The sequence below is a fragment of the Idiotropiscis lumnitzeri genome, chromosome 6, assembly GCF_059441095.1.
Source record: "Idiotropiscis lumnitzeri isolate Australia: NSW breed Sydney's pygmy pipehorse chromosome 6, RoL_Ilum_1.0, whole genome shotgun sequence".
NCBI lineage: Eukaryota > Metazoa > Chordata > Actinopteri > Syngnathiformes > Syngnathidae > Idiotropiscis > Idiotropiscis lumnitzeri.
Window position 1 is genome coordinate 19,982,994 of NC_142396.1, and position 24,285 is coordinate 20,007,278.

Genomic DNA, 24,285 nt, shown 5'->3' on the forward strand with positions numbered 1-24,285 from the left:
TATATATATATATATATATATATATATATATATATGTATGCATGTATGTATATATGTATGTATATATATATACATGTATATATGTATGTATATATATATATATATAAATATATATATATATATACATGTGTGTGTATATATATATATATATATATATATATATATATATATATATATATGCATACATATATGCATACATATATGCATACATATATGCATACATATATGCATACATATATGCATACATATATGCATACATATATGCATACATACATGCATACATACATGCATACATACATGCATACATACATGCATGCATACATGCATGCATACATGCATGCATACATGCATGCATACATGCATGCATACATGCATGCATACATGCATGCATACATGCATGCATACATGCATGCATACATACATGCATGCATACATGCATACATACATACATGCATGCATACATGCATACATACATGCATACATACATGCATACATACATGCATATATATATATATATATATATATATATATAATATATATGATAATATCCATTCCGTTTCAATTATTCAGATTTGCGCGAGTAGTAGCGGTGGTCCTCTATATTTGTATACTGTAAATATAGCTTTGTATACAACATACATATGTATATTGTAAACATGTGTTTATACACATTTTCCATATATGTGTGTATACATATTGACTTGAGATGCCTTAACAGTTAGCCCATAAAAGCAGAAAAAGTCTACCTGTGTACAAGGTAGCTGAAGTTGCACATTTCAATGTGAATGTAGTCATTTTCAGAGCCAGTGTTTGGTCAGGCCACAGCCTCCATCAAACCTGTCAAAACTAAAGCCATGTGGTTCACATTGACCACAAATATACAACTGCTGCAAATTAGAGCTGTCCTTGAATAAAACTTTCCATTTTGATCCCTTCTTGGCCAAAGGTCATCCCTTTGCTGTTTATTGCTAGTTGCAATGCAAGTTAGATCATGTACAATGTACAGTAGTTACCAGAGCCTATTGCTTGCTAATTAAACTCATTTTCGATGTTGGTCATTTGTGACAAATTTTGTTTTTATTGTTCGTTTTTTGGGAGGGTTGTTTTTTTTGTTGTTGTTGTTTTTTGCCAAACCCATTTTGTAATTTCAATAAGTGCTTGTGTCGCATTTTTTTTGTTGACGTTTTAAAACATAAAGCTCTTTGTCAATCATTTTAAGGATGCATTTGGCTCCAATAAGGCACTGTCACACTAAACTTTTGTATACCACCTGTTGACTTCATTCGGTTTTACTGAACACTTGACCTTTCAGAAGTAGTATCTCAGTGTGTGTGTGCGCGTGTGTGTCCGTGTCCGTCTTGTTTTCTTAAGAACACTACAATGTTTGAATAATCTGGGTGTGACCTTGCTGAGGTTTGTTCTTGTCTTCTCCATGGCTTAGGTGACAACTTCACATGTGTTCATGTCTTGTCCTATGAATATCTTGGAGTAAAAAAAAAAAACGTAATTAGTTGGCTTTGTAACTTCCACACTTTAGTGGTCAGTGCCTAAACAGTTGGAACAATTAGAAAACAGAGGTGAGCTATGTTTTCAAACTTTTTGAGGATGGTAGCTCTGTTTAGGTAGATTTCAAATGAAGACATATTTTTGTAATTTCTTGTGAGTCTTCGAACTCCCCAAAGCCTACTCAACTATCATTATCTGCTTTAAGTGGTGAACCGTTTTGCATTTGTACCTCCTGTTGATTTGTATTTGACTATAATATCTTTGTTTTTCTTTCATATGAATGTAATTGAATATGATAGCCTAGCCTCCTGTCTGCTCCTAACAGTCTCATTTTTAGTTGAGTCTAATCTAACCACATGGAATTTGGGAGAAATGTCTAATAAATCCTATTGAGGAGCGTTCTTAATGTAAATGTGTGAGTAGGCCAGTTTTGTATGATTTTTTTTTTTTTTTCCTGAGGAAATCAGAATTTGCATTTCTCCTCTGGCTTTTTTGTTTGGTGTTGTACTTGGTGAGACAGATTTATTGAATCATGCCAAAAATGTTCGTTAAATGGCAATGCAAGTCACCAAAGCCTCATCTGAACTTTTTGGGATATGTTATGATCCAAATCTGATGAGATGATCATAGCATAGGTCCAACATTTAAGAACTTTGGACAGCCATCAATCATGTTTTAGGAACTGTTTTGCTCAAATTCAAAGAAATACATCCACATTCAGAAATCAACATTTTAATTTGGGAGTTTGCATCCTGAAGATATTGGATTGATTGCCAAGTGTTGGTGAATCCCGTGTGATCCAGAGACTACACACGTGGTCTTATTTTGATCTCAACTGACCTGACCATTCACATCAGTTTCAGGACCTTTTCACACCATTTCTTTTGAATAATGTTGTCTTAGTTATGTATCCTCTGGCTAATCAAATGCTAAGAGCCACTGGGTTTTTCAGCAACTTTGAGTTCCTTATGCTCTGTTCCATCTTGGTCTGGTACATCCAACCGCTGTGTGTGGTGTTTAGTTTTCGACATTCCTTCTACTGATGTGGCAAACACAGAATGTATATGCTGTTTCTCAGAATTTTAAACGTTAAGCAGGATGAAAAGATGGTTCGTATTTCATATGTCATTTTTGTTGAAAGCTGACCGATCGATTTGTCGCTCTTAACTCAGTCACAGCTACTGTATTTGTGTATTCACTTTAAAACAGAATACATCAATTGGTGCCTGTTTTGTTTTCCTTGGTTTGAGAACCAAAAAATAAGAAATAAAGGTTGTTTGATATGCTGACATTCGTGCATTCATGTGTGTAATTTGCAACTCCATAGTTTTAGTCAAGGATAAAGCGATAGCACGATAGCATTAAACCATAAATCTCCATCTGTACATCAATGACCTATTCCCGTCAGTGCGCTAGAGATCATTCCTCCACTTTTACTTGTGCACTTTGCAGAGGTCAGATTTAGACAGGCTCTTGAGCAACCACATTAAGATTTTATGCTGTCAGCGGGATTAAATTCCTCTACTCTGTGAATACCCTTGTATTGCATGCAGTGTGTTTAATATCTGAGCAATAGATTGCGTGGGTTAAATCACATGAGCGTTTAAGGGCTGTATGTCAAACACTCAACTCGACGTAACGTGTTACTTTTACATGCATATAAAGCCAGGTAATGATCCACATGGGTGGGGGGGAAATGATTTGGCTACAATTTAAAAACGCTTCACATCTGTCAAACTCATTCCTTCGTGTTAGTGCGATATGTCAACTACTATTATACTAATGGTCCAGATTTTATTGTGGATAATTTAAATATGTTTTCTTTCTTTGTGTCGGGTTAATTTAGTCTTCCTTATTTTGCCCCAAAATAGGTGCAGGGTGCTGGATATAGAATTGCACCTTGATTGTTTTAGAATTTGACAAGCCTGTTTTATTAGCCTCTGGCTCCATACATGTTGACAAAAGATCATTGCAAGGCAAGACATTTTGTTCACCATTTGTTCATTTAGGTACTTATTAGGACCATAAAAAAAGAGACATTAACTGCTTACTAGACAATTTTGTTTAGGTTGTGTGTGGGCCAAAGCACAGTTAATTTGGTTTGTCGTATTTAGTACATGAAAGAAAACATGACATGCATTCTGTGCTCATTTATGCAGCACCAATCGACTGCTGCCTGGAAAGCAGGTCCCAGTAAACGGTCGATCTCCCACTGGGACCTGGGCTGGCCAACTGTGCTGCATAAACAGGAACCAGGAGCTTACATGGCTTAGAATGGGACCTGTGATGCAGAAAATATACTCACGTTCACATGCCTCTGTGTAGTTTTGCTCAAATCACACGTCGGAACATGTTGTGATGTCCTTTCACACGGCGCTTGTGGCTATTAAAATAGTTGATAGAACTAATTAGCAATGTTGCACTTTAAATTTAGAGACTCTCAGGTTGATTTACTGGTGCTGCTTGACCGTTGTATGAACATCCAGCAAGTGGAGCTCTTACGTGCTCGTCACCAGTCAGGGAGAGAAACTCCCTCTCATCTCAGTGTCCAGCAGCACGGCCACCTCAGCCCCAAGTGTGGTCGTCAGGATAGTGCGTATTTTGTGTGTATGTGCAGGGGTGTTTCTAGTCACCTTAGGGGGCCTCACAGCCCAAAAACACCAAGATCATCACACAGTCCAGAAATCTTTTATTTTAAATAACACAAGTGCACAATCTTGTCAGAAAACTTGAAATACAAGAATCCCGTGCATAGTTTTGATTAGAATTGCACTCATGACATAAAATTGACACGGAAAGGGTGAAGGAAAATGCAGCAATTGAGTTTTTATTGTTGTGGATAAAAAATGCACTCACAAAAAGTTTTGTCTCGTTCATTTTTGTAATATCAAATGTTGCACTGCCAGTTACATCTGCTTCAATAAAAGCCAGCGCGGACCCCGTCTTAAAATTATATTCTGTCCAATTACAACAAGGAATCAACATTACACTTGTGCGTATCTTGCTAGTGGTGGTACAGTGATGTAGGGCTTTGTTAGCCGTCCACAGAGTTGTGGGTTTGAGTCGCACAGGAGCTAGTATGTAATAAGCAATGTGTATTTTTCCAACACATAATTATTACATGGAGCTGTGTAGTTACTGCTTTGGTTGACATCTCGGATTCCCTGCCCTTCTCTATTGCAGAGGACAAGACGTTCAGTAAACTTTTTGTTGGCTTTAACCCTACAGTTCTCCCTACCATACCAGACAGGTATGTATGGGTGGATATGAAACAAAAAGCAACAGACGGAACCACAAAACAGTTGCAAAAAATATATAGAGTATATATTTTTTTTCACAACAGTGAGTGTTGTTTAAAAAAATGAGCCGCTTGATGCGCTTCCTGAACTGGTCACGTGGTACGGCCGGTTCGTAGGCTTCGTGCGTCATCACCTACGTCACTCGAGCATTTTTTTTTTCGGTGCGCGCTTCAAATATTCGCTCCCAGTTTAGTCAGTACACGCATCGGAGTCTCGACACAGAGGACACGTCATTACATCTCACCAACAATAGACCGACGAGACTGAAAGTAACCAAGGAACTAAATGCATACAAATTGACAAGACAACATGGAACGCTTGGACAAGACGCAAAGGGGTAGTGGGAGCTGATTGGCTAACACTCGGGAACCTGACTACAAGCTCAAGTGGACACAATCAACTTTAACGAAAGACACACCAAAGGAACACAAGGAATAACATGAAACTAAATATTAAACCAAACTCAACATGACATGACAAAAAGATCAGTGATAAAGAAAGGATTTTGATTTCAGAAAGTAAATTAATAAATTAGTGCAGTAGGTAAAGAATACAGTATTCCTCGGCACTTTGTGTTCATCTTTTGCTACTTAAGTGCTTCCTGTGTTTCTCCAAAATATTCCCCAAAAAAAAGATCAATTTAAAGATGCGTTGTTTGAAAGAGCTAATACAATACAATTTTATTGACAAATTGACTCGGAATGGGAGGGGGGTAATAGAGGTGTAAATGCCCTCAAAGTAAAAATTTATAATTAATACATAAATTCTAATATAATAATAATATTAATACTACTACAAATTACAATAATAATAATAATAAAAGTCAATGGTGGCCGACTGGTTAGCATGATGGCCTCACAGTTTAGAGATCATGGTCAAGGTCAATTTCTGCTGGAGCATCCAGAGACCTCAGTAACTGTTCTGCAGCACCGATGGGCCGTACCAGGTCTGCACACAGAGGCCACTCCAACATTACTGGAGAACCCAGGGGCTGCACTGACACTACTGTCAGACCAGAGACATCTTCCACAATGGTTGCAGCGGCCTCATCTTCCACATCCACTGCTCTGCAAGGAATGCGTTTGCTACAATACCATACAGTACAGTTGTATTTATGTAGCGCATTTCACAACAGCTGGAGCTGTAATAAAGTGCTCTCCATATGCCGCAATATATGCATACATGCACACAATTACTCCTACTGCATATGTAAGAAGAGATGCTGTAAGAAAATTCTCGCCCCTGGTCGCCTCAAATAATGGTTGTAAGTAATGTAATGCGGACGTTTTTCTTTCTTCTACATTACATTTCTACATTACACAAATGGAGTGGCGAACATATGTGTACACACATTTGTGGAGGTATCCTATTTTGTAGAGCATGCAGTAAATATACAGGTACACATGAGAAAAACCTGTTCCAATGTGGTTGGAGTGATTTCGTTTAGTGTGCTCAAAGGCACATTTGCTCTGCTCAGAAATGTGATGATCTTTTCTGAATGTTGGTTATGAACATATGTCTCCATAGCAATCATTTCAGTATGACAAAGGTAAATACTTTTTTTTTATACTGTACATAAAATGGGGTGGGGTGTATATGAGATATAAAACATCACAGGATGCTGTTCTTACCCAGATGTTTCTATTGTTTTGTCAAATAGTATGAATTTATTTACTGAAAAAATGTTGCTCTCACACCAGTCATCATGAAGTGCTTCGAGAGGCTGGTTCTCCAGCACATCAGGGACTGCCTTCCTCCCACTCTGGACCCCTACCAGTTTGCATACCGGGCTAACAGATCCACTGATGACGCCATCGACACTGCTCTGCATGTTGTGCTGGGCCACCTGGAACGACAGCAGAGCTATGCAAGGATGCTCTTTGTGGACTACAGCTCGGCATTCAACACGATCATCCCAGACATCCTCGTCGCCAAACTGGACATTCTCGGCCTCCCTGCCCTCACACGCATCTGGATTAGGGACTTTCTGACCAACAGACCCCAGACTGTGTTGCTCGGCCCCTACACGTCCTGCACCCGCATGCTGAGCACCGGTTCCCCTCAAGGATGCGTGCTGAGCCCTCTCCTGTACGCCCTCTACACCTACGACTGCAGCCCGGCCCACGGCAACAACACCATCGTCAAGTTTGCTGACGACACGACAGTGGTCGGTCTGATCTCTGAAGGTGACGAGACAGCCTACAGAGAGGAGGTAAAGAGACTGACAGCTTGGTGCAAGGACAACAGACTGCACCTTAACACTGCAAAAACAAAGGAGATTGTCGTCGACTTCAGGAGGAACAAGACGGTGCCGCCCCCCCTCTGCATCGAAGGCGTGTGTGTGGAGAGGGTCCACACGTTCAAGTTCCTGGGAGTACAGATCTCCGACGACCTTTCTTGGACTCACAACACCACAGCAGTGGTAAAGAAGGTCCGCCAGCGTCTGCACTTCCTGAGAGTCCTCAGGAAATTCAACCTGGACAGGAAGCTGCTGCTAGCCTTCTACCACTCGTCCATCGAGAGCCTGCTGACGTACTGTGTCTCCACCTGGTACAGCGGCTGCACTGAGGCGGACAGAGTGAGGCTCCAGAGGACAGTCAAAACAGCGCAAAGGATTATTGGCTGCCCTCTCCCCTCACTGTCGGACATCTACACCGCCCGGTGCCTCAGAAGGGCTCTCAACATCGTCAAAGACAATACCCACCCAAACTCACACCTGTTCGACCTGATGCCCTCTGGCAGGCGCTACAGATGCATCAAATCGAGGACCAATAGACTGAAAAACAGTTTCTTTCCAAGAGCCATCTCCATTCTTACTCTCCCACACACACACGACCACCCTTAGCTTGCAGAACAGCATTGTGATGTGTTTTTATATACACTATTCAGTACTAAATTCCATTGCACTCTCTTATTTATTTATCTAATTTATATATTTGTCTGTATTATTGTTGTATTGCACTGGAGAGGGGAGCCCTCTAATCTCGTTGCACACTTGAGTACAATGACAATAAAGGGATTTCTAATTCTAATTCTAATTCTAATTCTAATTAACGTGTAGTGTCTAACCATCCATTATCTGTACCGCTTCTCCTCACGAGGGTCGCAGGCATGCTGGAGCCTATCCCAGCTGTCTTTTGGAAGTAGGTGGGGTACACCCCGAACTGGTTGCCAGCCAATCACAGGGAAGACAAGGACAAACAAACAATTACACTCACAACCATACCAAGGGACCATTTAGATGGTTCAATCAACCTGCAATGCATGTTTTTGGAATGTGGAGGGAAACCAGAGTACCCAGAGAAAACTCCACACAGGAAGGGCAGAGCCGGATTCAAACCCATGACCTCTGCACTGTGAGGCGGACGTGCTAACCAGTTGATCAACATGCCGCCGTGACTAACCACTCTCTTTTATCCTTATTGTTAGAAAACTTTGATCAGAATCAGAAATCCCTTTATTGTCATTGTACTCAAGTGTGCAACGAGATTAGAGAGCTCCCCTCTCCAGTGCAATACAACAATAATACAGACAAATATATAAATTAGATAAATAAGAGAATAGTTAGTGCAATGGAAAATAATACTGAATAGGATATATAAAAACACATCACGTTGCTGTTCTGCAAGGTAAGGGTGGTCGTGTGTGTGTGGGAGAGTTTAGAATGGAGATGGCTCTTGGAAAGAAACTGTTTTTCAGTCTATTGGTCCTTGATTTGATGCACCTGTAGCGCCTGCCAGAGGGCATCAGGTCGAACAGGTGGGAGTTTGGGTGGGTATTGTCTTTGACGATGTTGAGAGCCGTTTTGAGGCACCGGGCGGTGTAGATGTCCGACAGGGAGGGGAGAGAGCAGCCAATAATCCTCTGCGCTGTTTTGACCGTCCTCTGGAGCCTCACTCTGTCCGCCTCAGTGCAGCCGCTGTACCAGGTGGAGACACAGTACGTCAGCAGGCTCTCGATGGGGGAGAGCCGTTAACCGCTGCGTCTATACGCGCCGCCATAAAAAGGAATCCCCGCCATACAAGATGTGAAGGAGAGAAGCTTGATGATGAAAATCATCAGGGAGAGAGAAGTAACTGAATTAGGGACGTAACGAAAATTGGAAAAATCATTTTCTAATTAAAAGATGCAAGTGCATTGAATCGAACCACGTCAAATCGTTCTATTATGAAATGTATCGAGATATGCATCAAATGATCTTTAATTGTCTAGCGTCGAAGGAAATGACATGATTACAGAACTGACAACTTGATTGAAATGATACAACAAATCATACCCTCTTGAACTGAGTCGTACCATATCGAATCGAATCGGAATCTCACTGAGTTGAAGGTTGTGTTGTGTTGTTGTTGAGGGCAAACTCATTCACTGCTCAAGATGGTGCAAGTAGATGTAGATGAATGTGGACTGGGTGGGCTGGCTGTGACATTTAATTTAGGTAAGAGTAACATTTAATGTATCAACTGTAACGGTTTATTAGTTTCAATCTCCCATTAACCATTATTCTAGTGTTGTCCAACTGAAGGTTGTTTCTGTTTGTGCTTTAATATGGATAAAAGACGTGACTTGCTTTATCATACATACTTATATTTTTATGACTGTAATTCAACTTGTATAATAAGTCCACAAATCCAACTTTAGTAATATTTATGGTTGTTGTTTATGACTGTTGAGAAATAAAATCATGTCATGATAATGTATTTTGTGCATTTAGACCCAGGTTTATGCTGTAAATACTTTCTAAATGATTAAGTGAAATATTTCTACTGCCAACCACTCTTTCTTCTCTCTTTGTTGAATCCCTTTCCTTTCTCTGTCGAAGTGTGATGTCATGCTATGTAGTGTCATGCTGAAATCCGTCTTCCAATTGGTGCTTCCAGCAGTTAACGTTCTAGTTCCAGAATGGGCAACTCCCCCCCAGCGCATGTGTTGGAAGTGAAAGGCACTATGACTGCGTGGACTCTGGTCTTTCGGACTGCATGAACAACAAGGAAGAACAACTTTCCAACTCTGTATAACTTGTCAGAGCTATGGATCCAAATATGGTGAGAATTATCTTCATTTCCCAGTTTGCTAATTCAGATTTTGTTGCACTGAAAATCCTAACACATGTAAAATGATTAATTGACTGCAGTAAGGTGCATGCCACAGCTACAAATCTGCTAATGCGTGTAACTGAAGCTGCATAATGTACTGCAACATAGCATGTACGTTGCAGCTCCTGTCTGCGGTGGTGCCTGTGTGCGTAGTGATTGGAAGTGTGCTGTATTTCTTAATGAGCGGCTCTGCAAACAAGAAGAAACTGCCCGTCACCCTGCTTGATCCTACGGTTAAATATCCTCTAAAGCTCATCGACAAAAAGGTATGCTGAATGCAAACACACAGTCAAGCAATCAAAGCAATTTTTGAATAAGCCTCGCGTTTATCTTTTTGGCTTTGTCCCCTTGCAGGAAATTAGTCATGACACAAAGAAATTTCGGTTTGGCCTTGCCTCTTCAGATCATATCCTTGGACTGCCAGTAGGTACTAAAACTCCCATCTGTCCTTCTCATCTATGAGCGCATTAGTACATTTATACTTGGTGTATTCAATCCTCTGGCGGCGTTCTTTTCACCAGGTCAGCACGTGTATCTCTCAGGCAAGGTGAACGGCAACCTGGTGGTCAGAGCCTACACGCCAGTCTCCAGCGATGACCAGCAAGGATATGTCGACCTCGTTATCAAAGTATTTAACAACTTGTTGTATTACATGAGAACATATGCTCCTGATGATCTTTTTTTTTGTGGCCCTCAAGAAAGCTGTTCTTCAGAAGTTGATTCAAAACCTTTAATATAGAAAAGATAATGTTTTAATCTGACACAAAAGAACCATTATGCAACACTAATGTGTAGGTGTTGCGTTATTTTATGGGGGCAGTAAATTTTCAGTTTCAAGCTTTACACTGACTACTTTTCATTGTAGCAGAGTTTTGTCCCATGTAAAGATATAGAATAGTTACAAAAATGTAATTGGAATACTCACTTTTGTGAGAAACGGCATGGCGAGATAATGGCTCCTCCCATAAGTACAATCAACATTTAATGAAAATTTGAGAAGCAGATGTGACATCCTTTAATGGACACTATGTAATTGATGAGGCCGGAGTGCAAGTTAAACTATTTCTGGTGAGTATCTTGATTGACTGAATTTGTTTTTTGCCTGTGGGGCTGACTCTACTAAATATTGATTGGACATGAAATGCCCCAAACCAAAAGCTTAAGCCCACATTTGAGTCCACAATGTCCTTGATTTAAATTCTTTAAGACAACCTTTCTTGTTGCCAGGTGTATTATAAGAACACTCACACCTCATTCCCAGAGGGAGGGAAAATGTCACAGTACTTGGACAACATGGCTATTGGAGACGCGATTGACTTCAGGGGACCGAGTGGACTACTGGTGTATAAGGGCAAGGGTATGTTTGTACACTACATTTGAAAAGTAATCACATCGTTTCACTTTTTTCATATTTTGTTATGTTACAGCCTCATCCCTAAATTGAAAGATAGTTTTTTGTTTCCCCTCAAGAATTCTACACACAACACCCAATGGTACATAAGTCCTTTGCTCTATGTGCAATACTTTGTTGCCGCACCTTTGGCAGTAATTACAACCTCAAGCCTTTTTGGATATGATGTCATAAATTTGGTAGCAGGGCTCCATATCCATCAGGTTGAATGGGGAGTGTCAGTGCACAGCCATTTTTTTCCCGATCTCTCTAGAAATTTCCGATCCGATTCAAGTCTGGGCTCTGGCTGGGCCACTCAAGAACATTCACAGAGCAGTCCTAAAGCCACTCCTACATTGTCTTGGCTGTGTGCTTTTGGGTTATTGGAAGGTAAACAAACCCTTTGCCATAGTCTGAGGACCTGAGCACCCTGGAGCAGATTTTCATCCGGGATGTCTCTGTACATTGTTACATTCATCATTTCGTCAATCCTGAAGAATCTCCCAGTTCCTACAACTGAAAAACATCCCCACAGCACGATGCTGCCACTATAATGCTTCACTGTAGGGATGAGCAGTGCTTGGTTTCCTCCAAACATGATGCCTGGCAGTCACACCAAAGACTTCATCAGACCAGAAAGGTTTCTTTTTCATGGTCTGAGAGTCCTTCAAGTACGTTTTGGCAAACTCCAGGGAAGCTGTCTTTTATGCAGGCGTGGCTTCTGTCTGGCCACGCTAACATACAGTTCTGATTGGAGCAGTGCTGCAGAGATGGTTGTCCTTTCTGGCAGGGTCTCCTCTCTCAACAGAGCACTGCTGGAGCTCCGACAGAGCGAGCATCAGCTTCTTGGTCACCAGACTAACGAAGGCCCTTCACCCCGGATTGTTCAATTTCGACAGGTGGTCAGCTTTAGGAAGAGTCCTGGTGGTTCGGACCTTTTTAAATTTACGGATGATGGAGGGCACGTGTTCAGTGGAACATTCAAAGCAACAGAATATTTTTCTGTAGGTTTCTCTTGATTTGTGCCTCGAGACAATTCAATTTAGAGGTCTTCAGACAATTCCTCACTCGGTTTTACTTTATGTGTAAAATCTTGAGGCAATAAAAACGTTTTTATCTTGGAATGAGGCCGTAACAGCGAGACGTGTAAAAAGTGAAGCTCTGTGAGTACATCCGGGATACAATACAGATGGTACTTTGGGTTAACCTACTTGCAGTGTGCTGTATGTGCATGATTCCAACAGCAGGTGTCACTGTTGTACAAGGTAATATAAAATACAGGCTTTCCTTTTCTCTGATCAGGTCAGTTTTCCATCCGACCAGACAAGAAGTCGGAACCAAGAAATTTGAAGTTCCAACACATTGGCATGATCGCTGGAGGAACAGGTTTGTTTAGGTTATATTAATGTTTGTTAATGAGTTGTACTTGTTTGCTGTGGATAAATAAACGTGGGCGTGTGCGTGGGTGTGTGCGTGCGTGTGTGTGTGTGTGTGAAGATTACATTATCCTTCCCATTATTTTCAAAACAAGGGTCATGAATAAATAAAACGAATGAAGTCTTTTACCATTGCAGGTATCACACCAATGTTGCAGTTAATTCGGACAATCACAGCTGACCCCAATGACAACACGACGTGCCATCTCATTTTTGCCAACCAGGTCAGCTTGTGTACAGTGTTGTTCTTTATACAGTTAAAAAATATTTTATTTATTTATTTTTATGTGTCTCTCGATTTGTTGTACTCCAGACAGAGAAAGACATTCTACTCAGGGAGGAGCTTCACGAGGTAGAGAAAAGCCATCCTGATAAACTGAAGCTCTGGTTTACACTGGACAAACCTAGTGAAGGTAATGACATTTTTTCCCTCAACTCTCGATGTCTCAAAAATGCTGACTGACTATGACTGAGTATCTTTGCCGCTGGAAATATATAATACAGTTCTGTGGTGCTCTTATTTCTTTACGTTTCAAAACACATTTCCATTGTTATCATACAATACAATACAACTTTATTTATAGGGAATGTAAACCGTAATAACTGTAATGTATGTACAAAAATAAGACAATTTATGGATTATAAGAAAAAACTAAACCAAAGGTTGAACGACTCACTCATTGGGTGATGCCTGACATAGCACTGAAGTAAGGTTTTGCGATTTTGACGGAATTTTCCTGAAAATTGAGTTTGACCTTTATATCTCCAACTTTGGGGGTTTTTGACTTTCACAGTATTTAAATTGATTCATTACTACAGCATTTTATCATGAATGGAATTGAAAATGCAATACAACCCGAACTTACATTTGGTGAGCAGTACGTAGCTTCTGCTTTCACACAGATTTTCACCACACACTGAGTCAAGCTTTGCAATACTAAGCAGAATACAGCCGAAACAAATTATAGAGTAAAACATGAAAGTACTTGGAAACCCTGAATTCTGATACATTAATGATATGCTGGAAACACTTCTATTCAAAAGTTAGATCATATATCGATACAAGACATGGGCAAAAAGAGTATTGCTGAAAGTCTCTAAGCTTAAGTCCTTTGGTTGCCATGTTGAATTTTTCAAGTGAAGAAGCTAACAAAGACTTGTCTGCTGAGGGAAAATCCCAGCAGTGCAAGCAGGGAGCTCTAGTTATGACAGTGTTAAAGTAGCTCGGAAAAACGTTCATTTGCATAATCCTTAAAGCGAGAAGAAAATAATGAGAAAAATATTTTACATAAGCTATGTTGTAAAAATCCTTGAAAGATGTTCCTACTCTGCCTCTTTATTTGTTCAACAGACCCGTGATCATTATGTCGTATTGCTCTCACGCTTTGGTGTGTATGCTTGGTTGCCATGGATGTCGGCAAAAGCTTAATTGTTCCTAATTTCACAGCAGAGTCTGATTACTTGCAAATGTAACAATTTTCTTTATTTATTCAGACCATATTTGTCCAGATTGTTGTTTTTTTAGAGCGATTGAGAGAGACTAAGAGCATCAATCACTGTCTTCAACCATCACTCACACATTTTAAATGCTTTTGCACTGGACTACCATCTAAGATTCTCACAACAGCTGTTTTCCATTTTAAATTATAAAATTGTGACTCTTATTGCCACGATGAATACATTTACATGCATTACACCGAAAGTAAACACTATTGGTGACAAACAGGAACAGTAAGTGCTGTTCCACTGTTAAGGGGAGTGCACGGCCCTCCTACTATTGGAACAGTGAGTCTAATTTGTTCATTTTTTTCTGTGGACTTCAGCCATTTGGATTGTCATAAAATTCTGAATATTGTTTGAAATAACTGCACTTCACCTAAACCACAGACATCAGCAGATATTGGTATTCTTCATTTGTCTTTTTCCTTTCATCACAATTTATCTCAGTTGTTTGTTTTGGGGGGTTATTCTCTCCAGTCTTCTCTTGATCTGGAAAATTGCATGCTCGATCGGCTTTAAGTCTGCATTGATCTGACAAGTGTAAAATCTTGTGTTTCTTGCCCTTTCAATGTTTTGTGTCAATATCTGCAACCTCCCCAAAATCTAACATACCACTCCTCACCCTCTGTCCATTCTCTAGGTTGGAAGTACAGTTCCGGGTTTGTGACCTCGACTATGATCAAGGCTCACCTCCCTCCTCCGTCATCAGATGTTCTTATTGTTCTGTGCGGTCCTCCACCAATGATCCAGTACGCGTGTCTGCCAAATCTGGACAAACTGGGATACAAAACTGATCATATTTTTGCATACTAGTGTAGAGATTAGCAAGTTAGTGCTGGTTGTTGTTTAACACTTTCAAAACACAATAAAGTTTTTTTCCTCCATGTTCTAAAATTTGAATGTGTAGTCAGTTATACTGTAGGCCGGGGTGTCAAACTTATTTTTTGTGATCGGGCCACATCGCAGTTATGGTTTCCCTCAGAGGGCTGTTATGAGTGTGAACCCTCACAACAAATTGAAACCACTTTTGAAATCAGAAGCCAATTGTTTGTTCAACAATTTTTCAATTCATTATTTACAACCTTGGGCGACGCGGTGGCCGACTGGTTAGCATGATGGCCTCACAGTGCAGCGGTTGTGGGTTGATTTCAGCTCCGGCCTTCCTGTGTGGAGTTTGCATGTTCTCCCCATGCCTGCGTGTGTTTCCTCCCACATTCCAAAAACATGCATGGCAGGTTGATTGGACACTCTAAATTGCCCTTAGGTATGAGTGTGAGCGCAGATGGTTGTTTGTCTATGTGTGCCCTGCAATTGGCTGGCAACCAGTTCAGGGTGTAACCCGCCTACTGCCCGAAGACAGCTGGGATAGGCTCCAGCACCCCCGCGACCCTTGTGAGGAGAAGCGGTATCGATAATGGATGGGTAGATTTTATAAGGGGAGGATTGGTAACAAATAAATGGAAATATCTCTTATCCCAATAATGTTAAAAGTGAAGAAAATGTGCTAGAAACAGAAAGTTGACATAGATGATTTGCCCTTCGCAGGCCATATAAAATGAGGTGCCTGAGTTTAACACCTATGCTGTGTAGACCGTACAGTATCTATATATTGATACTAACTTCTAACAATCCTTCTTAATGCTTAGTGCCACATACACTACCGTAACTTTGCTTATACACTTTTGTAGCTACAATACTTAATACATAACTGCTTACCTTTGACGACCAGCCATCACCTGAAGCAGTGAAGACTAGCAAATAGAAATCTTATTGTAATTTGTTTGTTGTTGCTGTTGTGTTGTTAGAGCGACATGTTGTAATATAGAATTGCAATTAGTCGGCCAATGTACACCACGAGAAATAAATCTGGATTTGCTTTTGAAGATCAAACTCGTCAAAAAGTAAAACGGTAGAAGTTTGGTCATGTAACGTTTTCCAATTGGATTATGAAATGTTCGACGTAACTTGAATGCATCGCCGCTTAATGGGCGTGTCCATCTGAGCCAACATGTCGCCTGAGAAGTAAAAGTTGTCTATCAATCTTTTAGCTCTCTGGCTACCACGCAATACGATGTTTAAACATAACGTAGACTCACTCAAGTCTTTTCATCATGCGTTATCGTGTGTTCATTTGGTCATCGCTTTTTTTATCAGCTTACAAATCACAGTTGTTGACTGCGAAAGTATCGACCCTGGGAGTTGTCTCATCTGGGGTCCAGGACTTCACTCTGATGTAGTTTTACCTGTCCGTCACTTCTTCATTCAGGCAGTCAATTTCAAAGGAGAAAATCTGAGTTCATCTCCAGGTACAACTTTATTAATGTTCAATGGAAATGTTAGCGCGCTATCACTGATATGCTGCTTGAACGGACAATATTGGCTACTCTGCCTTTCATCCAGGTCTCATTAATACATAAACTCTTTTTTTTTTAATGAAAAAAATAGCTTCTTCATTTAGTTATTGACGTCTCATTTTTATTTAAAAAATACTAACCCTTTTCTCGAAAGTGAAGGATCACATTCACTGTTTTGTATAGGCAAAGACACGTTTAAAGTAAAGATAACGTCGCTTCAGAAGAAGGAGCACGTCCGCATCCACGTCCCCCCACCTTTGGACAGAGGAGATGGATCCTTTATGGTGAGGTACCGATTGTACAATACAGCACCAACGGGCTTCAAGGTTGACATCTTCCATCATGAAACTGCTGTTGCCAAGTCACCCTACATCGTCCAAGGTTTGTGTGGCATGCTCAACGTAAACGCAAAGTGATGGTCACGTCAGTCGTACTGCTGTTATTATTTCAGCACGAATTTTTATGATAACCTGGACTGCTAATGCCACCTTACTCGCTGGCGGCCATCATACGTTGCCACCCACCAGTGGCGTCACCAGACCACTTTTATCCTAGTATTAATTAGCTGTGCCCCACTATCAGGTGTGGACTTTTGGTGGCTTTTGAAGAAAAGCTTGATATTCTTACGTCTCACTCAAGGAACATTTCTGGGTCCTTCACCCTCGATCCTTCCCTCCACACGGGACTTCTACCGGTAGTCACTTCACATTTCATGTAGGGCACTGGGTGCTTCCCCTTGAGAGGGGAGGATACTGTTGTGTCTATGTTTTGGGTTCTATCCTTCAAGTTGTCCGTTGTTATGGTCCTTTTTTTGTCGATGGGCATTGCCTCATGTCTCTCAGTATTTAAGCTTATCCAGTGAGACATTGTCAGAACGTCATGCTTTCTTCCATGCCTTCTACATCCAGCCCTGCTCTCTTTTGTTGCTTTTCCAAGTTTAGCTGTTTTTCCGCTTCTATGTCCTGCCTGCTTCTGGGTCCAAATTCTGTTCTTCACATGACGAAGGTTCCCCTGTAATATTCCTTGCCATATGTTCTGAACAGTTACCTTACTACATTTCACGCTACAATGCTTTGAGGAACTTAACTTGGAAATTAAACATTATTATTAATTATAAGCGGTAAAGACAATAAGACACATAAGTCTTAACTTTGAAGAATATTAGCGTGTTGCAAATATGATTGTATTGGAGATGCACCTCAAGTCATTTTTAAAAGTTCTTACATGTAACACAAAAAGGTAACCACTTCAAATGTCTAAACATATATCTATTTTCAATGTGTAGGTCCAGTCTATCATGAATACTGTGACTGTCCTGAACCTGACGCCTCCACCTGGCAGAGCATCATGCAGTGTCCACTTGACGAGCCTCAGATCGAAGCGGACTTTAAATCATTCCCGACGATCAACCTGCAGCATCTCAGGGAGCGGGGTCCTCAAAGATTTGCAAACAGGGGAGGTATCATTCACTACGCCATTATCAACAATCGTCTGTTCCGCCGAACGTTGGGAAAATACACCGACTTCAAGATGTTTTCGGATGAAATGCTTCTGTCCCTGACAAGGAAGGTAAGGGTTTCAAAATCTTTTAAGCATCATTCAAGATAATGTTTGAGCATCTTTTGATTGGAATCGAATGACAATTGCTTGAAAAAATGACTCGTTCATTAATCTACACCTGTGAAGGTAAGGGTACCTGATGTCGAGTTTTACATCAATGTTGGCGACTGGCCGTTGGAGACGAGGCCGGCTGATGCGGGTCCTGTCCCAGTCTTGTCCTGGTGTGGTTCTACAGACTCACGGGATATCGTCCTCCCCACCTACGAAGTCACTCATTCCACTCTGGAGAGCATGAGAGGCGTCACCAATGACCTGCTCTCCATTCAAGGCAACACAGGTAACACCTTTGTGAGTCTCAGGTAGATTTGATGAGAATATGACCGTCTGCCTTATAGTTTGGAATTTTGATTTTCGGCTTAGCACTGCCTGTGTCCAGTTGAAATGAAATTAATTTGACTTCTTTATTTGAATTTGGTCCATTTTCACATTTTGTATTGCATTTGACACAGGCCATTTGCTGCCAGTCTGAGTCATCAGATCGGAATTCATGTGTCCACATCATTAAAGATCAGGAGGAAAATAAAAAGGCAGACGTTTTATGAGATTTATTACTACGCCTGACTGAACACATATTGAAAGTGTTTTTGACATTATTCCACCAATGAAATTGGACATGAAATTTGTCACAACTCCAAAGCAGACTTGCTGTGCAGAATAAATCTCCCTAATAACCTCTGTGCTGCCGAGTCACGCCAAAGTTCAGCTTGGATAACGGAGACGTGTTGAGTTCATGCAGTGTTCGTGTTTTGTAGAACGTCACGATGCTTTTTCTCTTGTTGTTCCAAATGTCTTCCTGCTTTGCAAAGTGTAGATATCAAAATACATTTGTATTTGTTCTTAAGTGGTTTGCCGCTCCGTTTCTTTAACTCACTTTTTTTTTGGTTTGTTTAAGTTTCTTGGTTTATAAGTGGCGTGGTTTAGAATAATATAAACTATACTCACGGGTAAGACTGATTTTGAAAAACAATCTAATTTTGAGCTTTTGTTTTTCTTGTGTATTGCCATTTAATGTGATTATATTTCGATTTCCCACATGTACCGACTAACCCCAGCAGGAGATTAATTGATGTTACAACAAAGTAGCAGATTTATAATGAAATGTTTTGGTATTGTACAGGGTCAGGCAAAATGATCTGACGCGTTTGTTGGTTCAATAAAAGGCAAATAAAGTAAAGACACAAAAAAGTGTTTTTATTTTCAAAAAGTACATATAATGCCATTCAGTTTCATTTTGTTTTAGAAGTTAAAGCAGTCAAATGGGATCCATTATTGTCCACACACTCAATGCCGACCCAGTTCCTCTGAAGTTGACAACTCATAACAAGATCATGTTACGTGCTGGTACAGGATCGCGTCTACCAAAATTGAAGTGCAAACGGAACGCTCATTGTGTAGCAGTCACACATTTTGTTTCTTTTTGTAAACATTTTCACATTGAAAGCACCATGTTCACCAGTCCAATTCGTGGCAGCAACTGAAAAAGAAACGAAAAACAATGGCATTAGAAAGAAACGACGCAAAATGGCATTATATGTACTTTTCGAAAATAAAACCCCTTTTTTGTTTCTTTACTTTATTTGCCTTTTATTTAACCTACAAACGTGTCCGATCATTTTTGCCTGACCCTGTACAATACAATACTTTATTTGTATAGCGCATTTCACAACATCTGCAGCTGTAACAAAGCGCTTAATATCTAGGCTTGTGTTAAAATAAAAGCAGAGAAGCATAAATTCATGTGAAAATCGGTTGACTCATTTACTGAGGTTAGTGCTGAGAACTTACTGAACACTTTCATTTGCAGTCTTTTGAAGTATAAGGGACATTGGGAAAAAGTTACAAATAATGAGATTCCAATGATAAAATCTGATAATGATTTGTCAATATTTCATTCTGGGCCGGTGTCTGTACCATTAAGGAATCTGTTAGCAGTGCAGTAGGATTCCGTGAGCCATTTATTTCCAATGCATACGTGAGATCATATAACACTGGTTGAACCAGCTTTGTTCTTTTTCTTTTGTAGCGTCTACATTTTCTGAGCAAATCAGCCCAGCACTAGCAATATAATCAACATACCTGTTCAGCATACCCCATGACATTTTCTTTTTCTTGATATTATTGGAATAGAGCCACTGTAAATATACAGAGGGATCTAAAGTAGCTATGCAGTCAAAAAAGATGAATGTTTGCATCTTCTTGGTGTCAAAAAATAAATAGGATATTTCCACTGATTGATTTCAAAGGCAACAATTAAAATTGATGTAAATATTTATTATTTAAGCATTTTTATTGCCTCTTCATAACATCCAGTGATGCAGACTAAATATGCCTACAAATAAGGATGATGATGTCTTATACATCTGTGCAATTTAGTACTCACGATTGTGTCAAGTGCTGTCATGTATATGTTGTGATTAGACTTTTGTCGCGGCTCTATTCCAATGCTCTCTGCATGTCCGTCCGTCTCCCTCTCTGACTCTGCGAATATGATTACTTGGAAAAGTATTTATCATGACAAGTTTACTGTTTGAGATGATGGTAATTTATATAACATATAATCATATAATTCATTTATTAAAATCACTAAATGTAACTAAATTACATTGATAAATGGCTCTCGGCATAAAAACAACAAAAGTATTGTTACTTGTATATATGTCAAGAAAAGAAAATGAATTGGTGTTTCACTGCCTATGTCCTTTATATCGAATCAAGACTGCCACTGTTCTTGAGTATTCACACAAAGCATTTTATTGATTTATTTATGCATATTTACATATGTGTTAAAAGCTGAGACTCTGGACAATCTCTTTCAGGTCCCTCATGGGCAAACAAAAGCAATCTGGCATTTTTCCGTGGCCGTGATAGCAGAGAGGAACGTCTCCAGCTGGTATCTCTGTCCAAGCAACATCCAGAGCTTGTGGATGCCGGCATCACAGGATGGTTCTTTTTCAGAGACCGAGAGAAACATGTTGGCAAAGCACCGCTTGTTGGATTCTTCGATTTCTTTAAGGTGAGGGTTCGTTCATTCGAGCCAAGTGCGAAAGCATGTGAATTTTTTTTATTTATCCTGTTTTATTCTCTTCAGTACAAGTATCAGGTGAGTGTGGATGGCACAGTGGCGGCGTATCGTTTCCCCTACCTCATGCTTGGTAACAGTTTGGTTCTGAAGCAGGACTCACACTACTATGAACACTTTTATAGTAGTCTGAAAGCTGGCACCCACTATGTCCCCTTCAAAAGAAACCTGTCAGACCTGTTGGAAAAAATCAAATGGGCGAAAGAGAATGATGCCGAGGCCCAAAGTATCGCCAAGGCTGGCCAGGTTGCGGCCCGCGAGCTGCTGCAGCCCAGCAGACTCTACTGTTACTACTACCGAGTGCTGCTGACGTACGCTCGGCGGCAGTCGGGCCGGCCGAGCCGCCACGCTGACATGGAGCTGGTGCCTCAGTCGGATGAACACACAAATTTGTGTAAGTGTCACCGTGAGAGCCAGACAGAAGAAAAGAGTTCCAAAGATGAACTATGACACACATTCATCAGTGACAGTTCCGCAACCGTATATCAGGAAGGTTGAGAAAAATGTTTATATACTAACATTGCATAATTAGGACAGATCAACTTTGAAAAGTATGACACTTTTCCAGACAACTTATATCCAGTATCTACATATATTTTTTTTAATGTTTTGTAACTTTGTGTTTGCATTTGTTTGACTGAAGTCCTGCATTTTGTGTCATTTTTAAGCAATTGATTTTTAAATAAATCATATTTTTCTTATATTTGAAGTCATACTTGTTTGCTGTTAAATTGATCACATTTTGGATACAATGTGTTTAAAGTAACTCTACCTCATTGTCAACATGCTGAACACTTTTATAAAATTCAGAACTCAATGAAACCGTTCTGTGAAATGGATAAAATAAAAATAAGACAATGTAGAATTTACTGTGCTTCATTTTATTACCGTTACTGATTATTTTTAGCTCACTACTCCCCATGTTTTCAGATGAAATTCCCTCTGAACTTTTGTTAAACTTTGCTCAAAATGTTTCCCAAGATTCATAGGCTACTGGAAATTATTTTTTTTTAAATATGATACAAAATGAAAAAAATTAAAACTAACATCAAATTCCAGACACAAGGATGGCCATGTACTTGTATGCTGTCTAAAAACAGTGTGAAGAAAAAAGGCCTTTATGAGATAAAAATATTCAACCACAATTTTAGAGTGAAGCCTAAAATAAGCTCACTACTAAAACTAAACTGTTCATTGCTTGTCACATGCTTTTAGGTTCCGTCTCACAGTGCAAATATTAGCAATGCTTTGGTCACACCCTTTACTTTCATTAGTATATGCTCGAACTAAGTAAACATTTTCTCACTTTTCTGCCTTGTGTCGGGTGATGATACATTGCAAAATTGTTTTTAATATGTTCCCAATTGAACTCAAAGGTAGTCTCGACACCTCTATGCAATGACAACTAAACTGCAGCCCTTGTCAAGCTATTTACTTATACAGGAGTTGCAATCAAACTCACGGTCGCTTTTCAGTTGCTTATGTTTGAAATGTGTACCACTGAGGACTTAATCAAACTTTTAGTGAATTCTAGTCAATTCAAATAACAGAAGATTATGACAAGTTATATACAATTAAACACCACATTAATGGGTCTGATTTCATAGAAAATGTGTCGATAGTTAATAAAGAATGCGGAGGAATTGGAAGAAACGATTACTTTAAAACATTTGGGATTTTATTCGGAAATTAAGGTCTTCAGCCTTAAATCCTACATATATATATATATATATATATTAGGGCTGTCAAGCATTAACTCAGGTGATTAATCCCAAAACCTTTAACTCAGTTTGATTTACTTAAATTATAATTTGCATACTTTGCAAATATTGTGCGATATTAGATGTCTTCAGCATGTCTCAGAAAAAAAACTCTGTGTTTAAGTTACAACTGGGCCTTGCAAACCAACACTGCTGGAGTGTGGCGCTTGTGGGCAGTTTTGAGAAATGTTTCGAAAATAAATGTCTGCAAAGATGTCTCCATTTAGATCGTATTCAAGAATCCAAGAAAGCTATGAGAACAGTCTTTGAATTAAATATACTTCATATTTGGTGATTTTGCATCAATTCCAAGATATTAGTAAATATGAGCTTCGCAAAAAATAGTAGTTGAAAAATGTGATTAATCTTGATTAATCATGGAATTTTTGTGATTAATTAGCTAAAAAAATTAATCACTTGACAGCATTAATATGTATATATATATATATATATTTATATATATATGGCTAATTGGTAACTCAAATAACACATTATTTTTTGCAAAATGTCATACATAACAGTGGGATTTTTTAAAATATGAATCTTTAACTAAATTTGTCTCTAAAGTTGCATGGATGCTTAAAGAAACATTGTTGAATGTCTTGCACAACTTCATATGACCCTGATGTCATTTATTTTATTTTTTGTTTCTATTAGACCACATAATGGCACAAGTGGCAGCAAGGAAGAGAACTGGAAATTGACACATTGTGTCGGAAACTAGTGTAAAGTATGAATCTGTGGCTTGGCTGCTCAAGTACAACTAACAAAAAAGGCAGACCAATAGATTTGGTCTCTTATGCAAATTAGCCGCATATCAATATCAGTCTCAACTCTTAAGAACAGCATGATAGCCATGGATGGAGGTAGGACTGGAGATGGTGGGGACGTGCCCCCCATAAATTTGTAATGAGTCCGAGCACCCCCAGCCCTTCTCCTATTTTGGAGCAAGGCGTTAAAAATGTTCAATGAAACTGAGTTTTTGCTATGTCTTGCAAGAACGTTAAGTGACACTTCGTTTCTGCGAAAATCAACAAATTTCAACAGTTATAACTGTCATTTCTTTTGAATTCAGCAAATTATCAAATGACTGTTAAAGCTTTTAACTTTAGTCACAATAACTTTGGTTATCGTTGCCTGCGTAATATTAACGTTTGTTTTACTGTGAGGTCGGGTCTGTACAAATGTCAAACATATTTTAATATAGTTTTTTTAAACGTAACATCCAGTGACCAAAGGGGATAC

General features: G+C 39.5%; 2 protein-coding genes across 4 annotated transcripts; both read left to right on the forward strand.

The window, feature by feature from the left end:
- The first annotated feature begins 9,705 nt into the window (after positions 1-9,705).
- Positions 9,706-15,121, forward strand: cyb5r2 (cytochrome b5 reductase 2). Its single transcript, XM_088298656.1, has 9 exons — positions 9,706-9,850; positions 10,024-10,167; positions 10,256-10,328; positions 10,423-10,529; positions 11,129-11,258; positions 12,594-12,677; positions 12,866-12,951; positions 13,041-13,140; positions 14,868-15,121. The coding sequence occupies exons 1-9, from the start codon at positions 9,836-9,838 to the stop codon at positions 15,038-15,040; spliced, it is 912 nt and encodes a 303-aa protein (XP_088154782.1). The 5' UTR covers positions 9,706-9,835; the 3' UTR covers positions 15,041-15,121.
- Positions 15,122-16,223: 1,102 nt separating this feature from the next.
- poglut3 (protein O-glucosyltransferase 3) lies at positions 16,224-21,878 on the forward strand. 3 transcript variants are annotated; one of them, XM_088299627.1, is made up of 7 exons: positions 16,224-16,533; positions 16,765-16,865; positions 16,944-16,962; positions 17,867-18,150; positions 18,268-18,478; positions 21,018-21,214; positions 21,290-21,878. In XM_088299627.1, the coding sequence occupies exons 1-7, from the start codon at positions 16,299-16,301 to the stop codon at positions 21,728-21,730; spliced, it is 1,488 nt and encodes a 495-aa protein (XP_088155753.1). In that variant the 5' UTR covers positions 16,224-16,298; the 3' UTR covers positions 21,731-21,878. The 3 variants fall into 3 exon arrangements, with proteins under 3 accessions (XP_088155753.1, XP_088155752.1, XP_088155754.1); XM_088299626.1 differs by having other exon boundaries at positions 16,765-16,962; XM_088299628.1 differs by lacking the exons at positions 16,765-16,865; positions 16,944-16,962.
- The last annotated feature ends 2,407 nt before the right edge of the window (positions 21,879-24,285 follow it).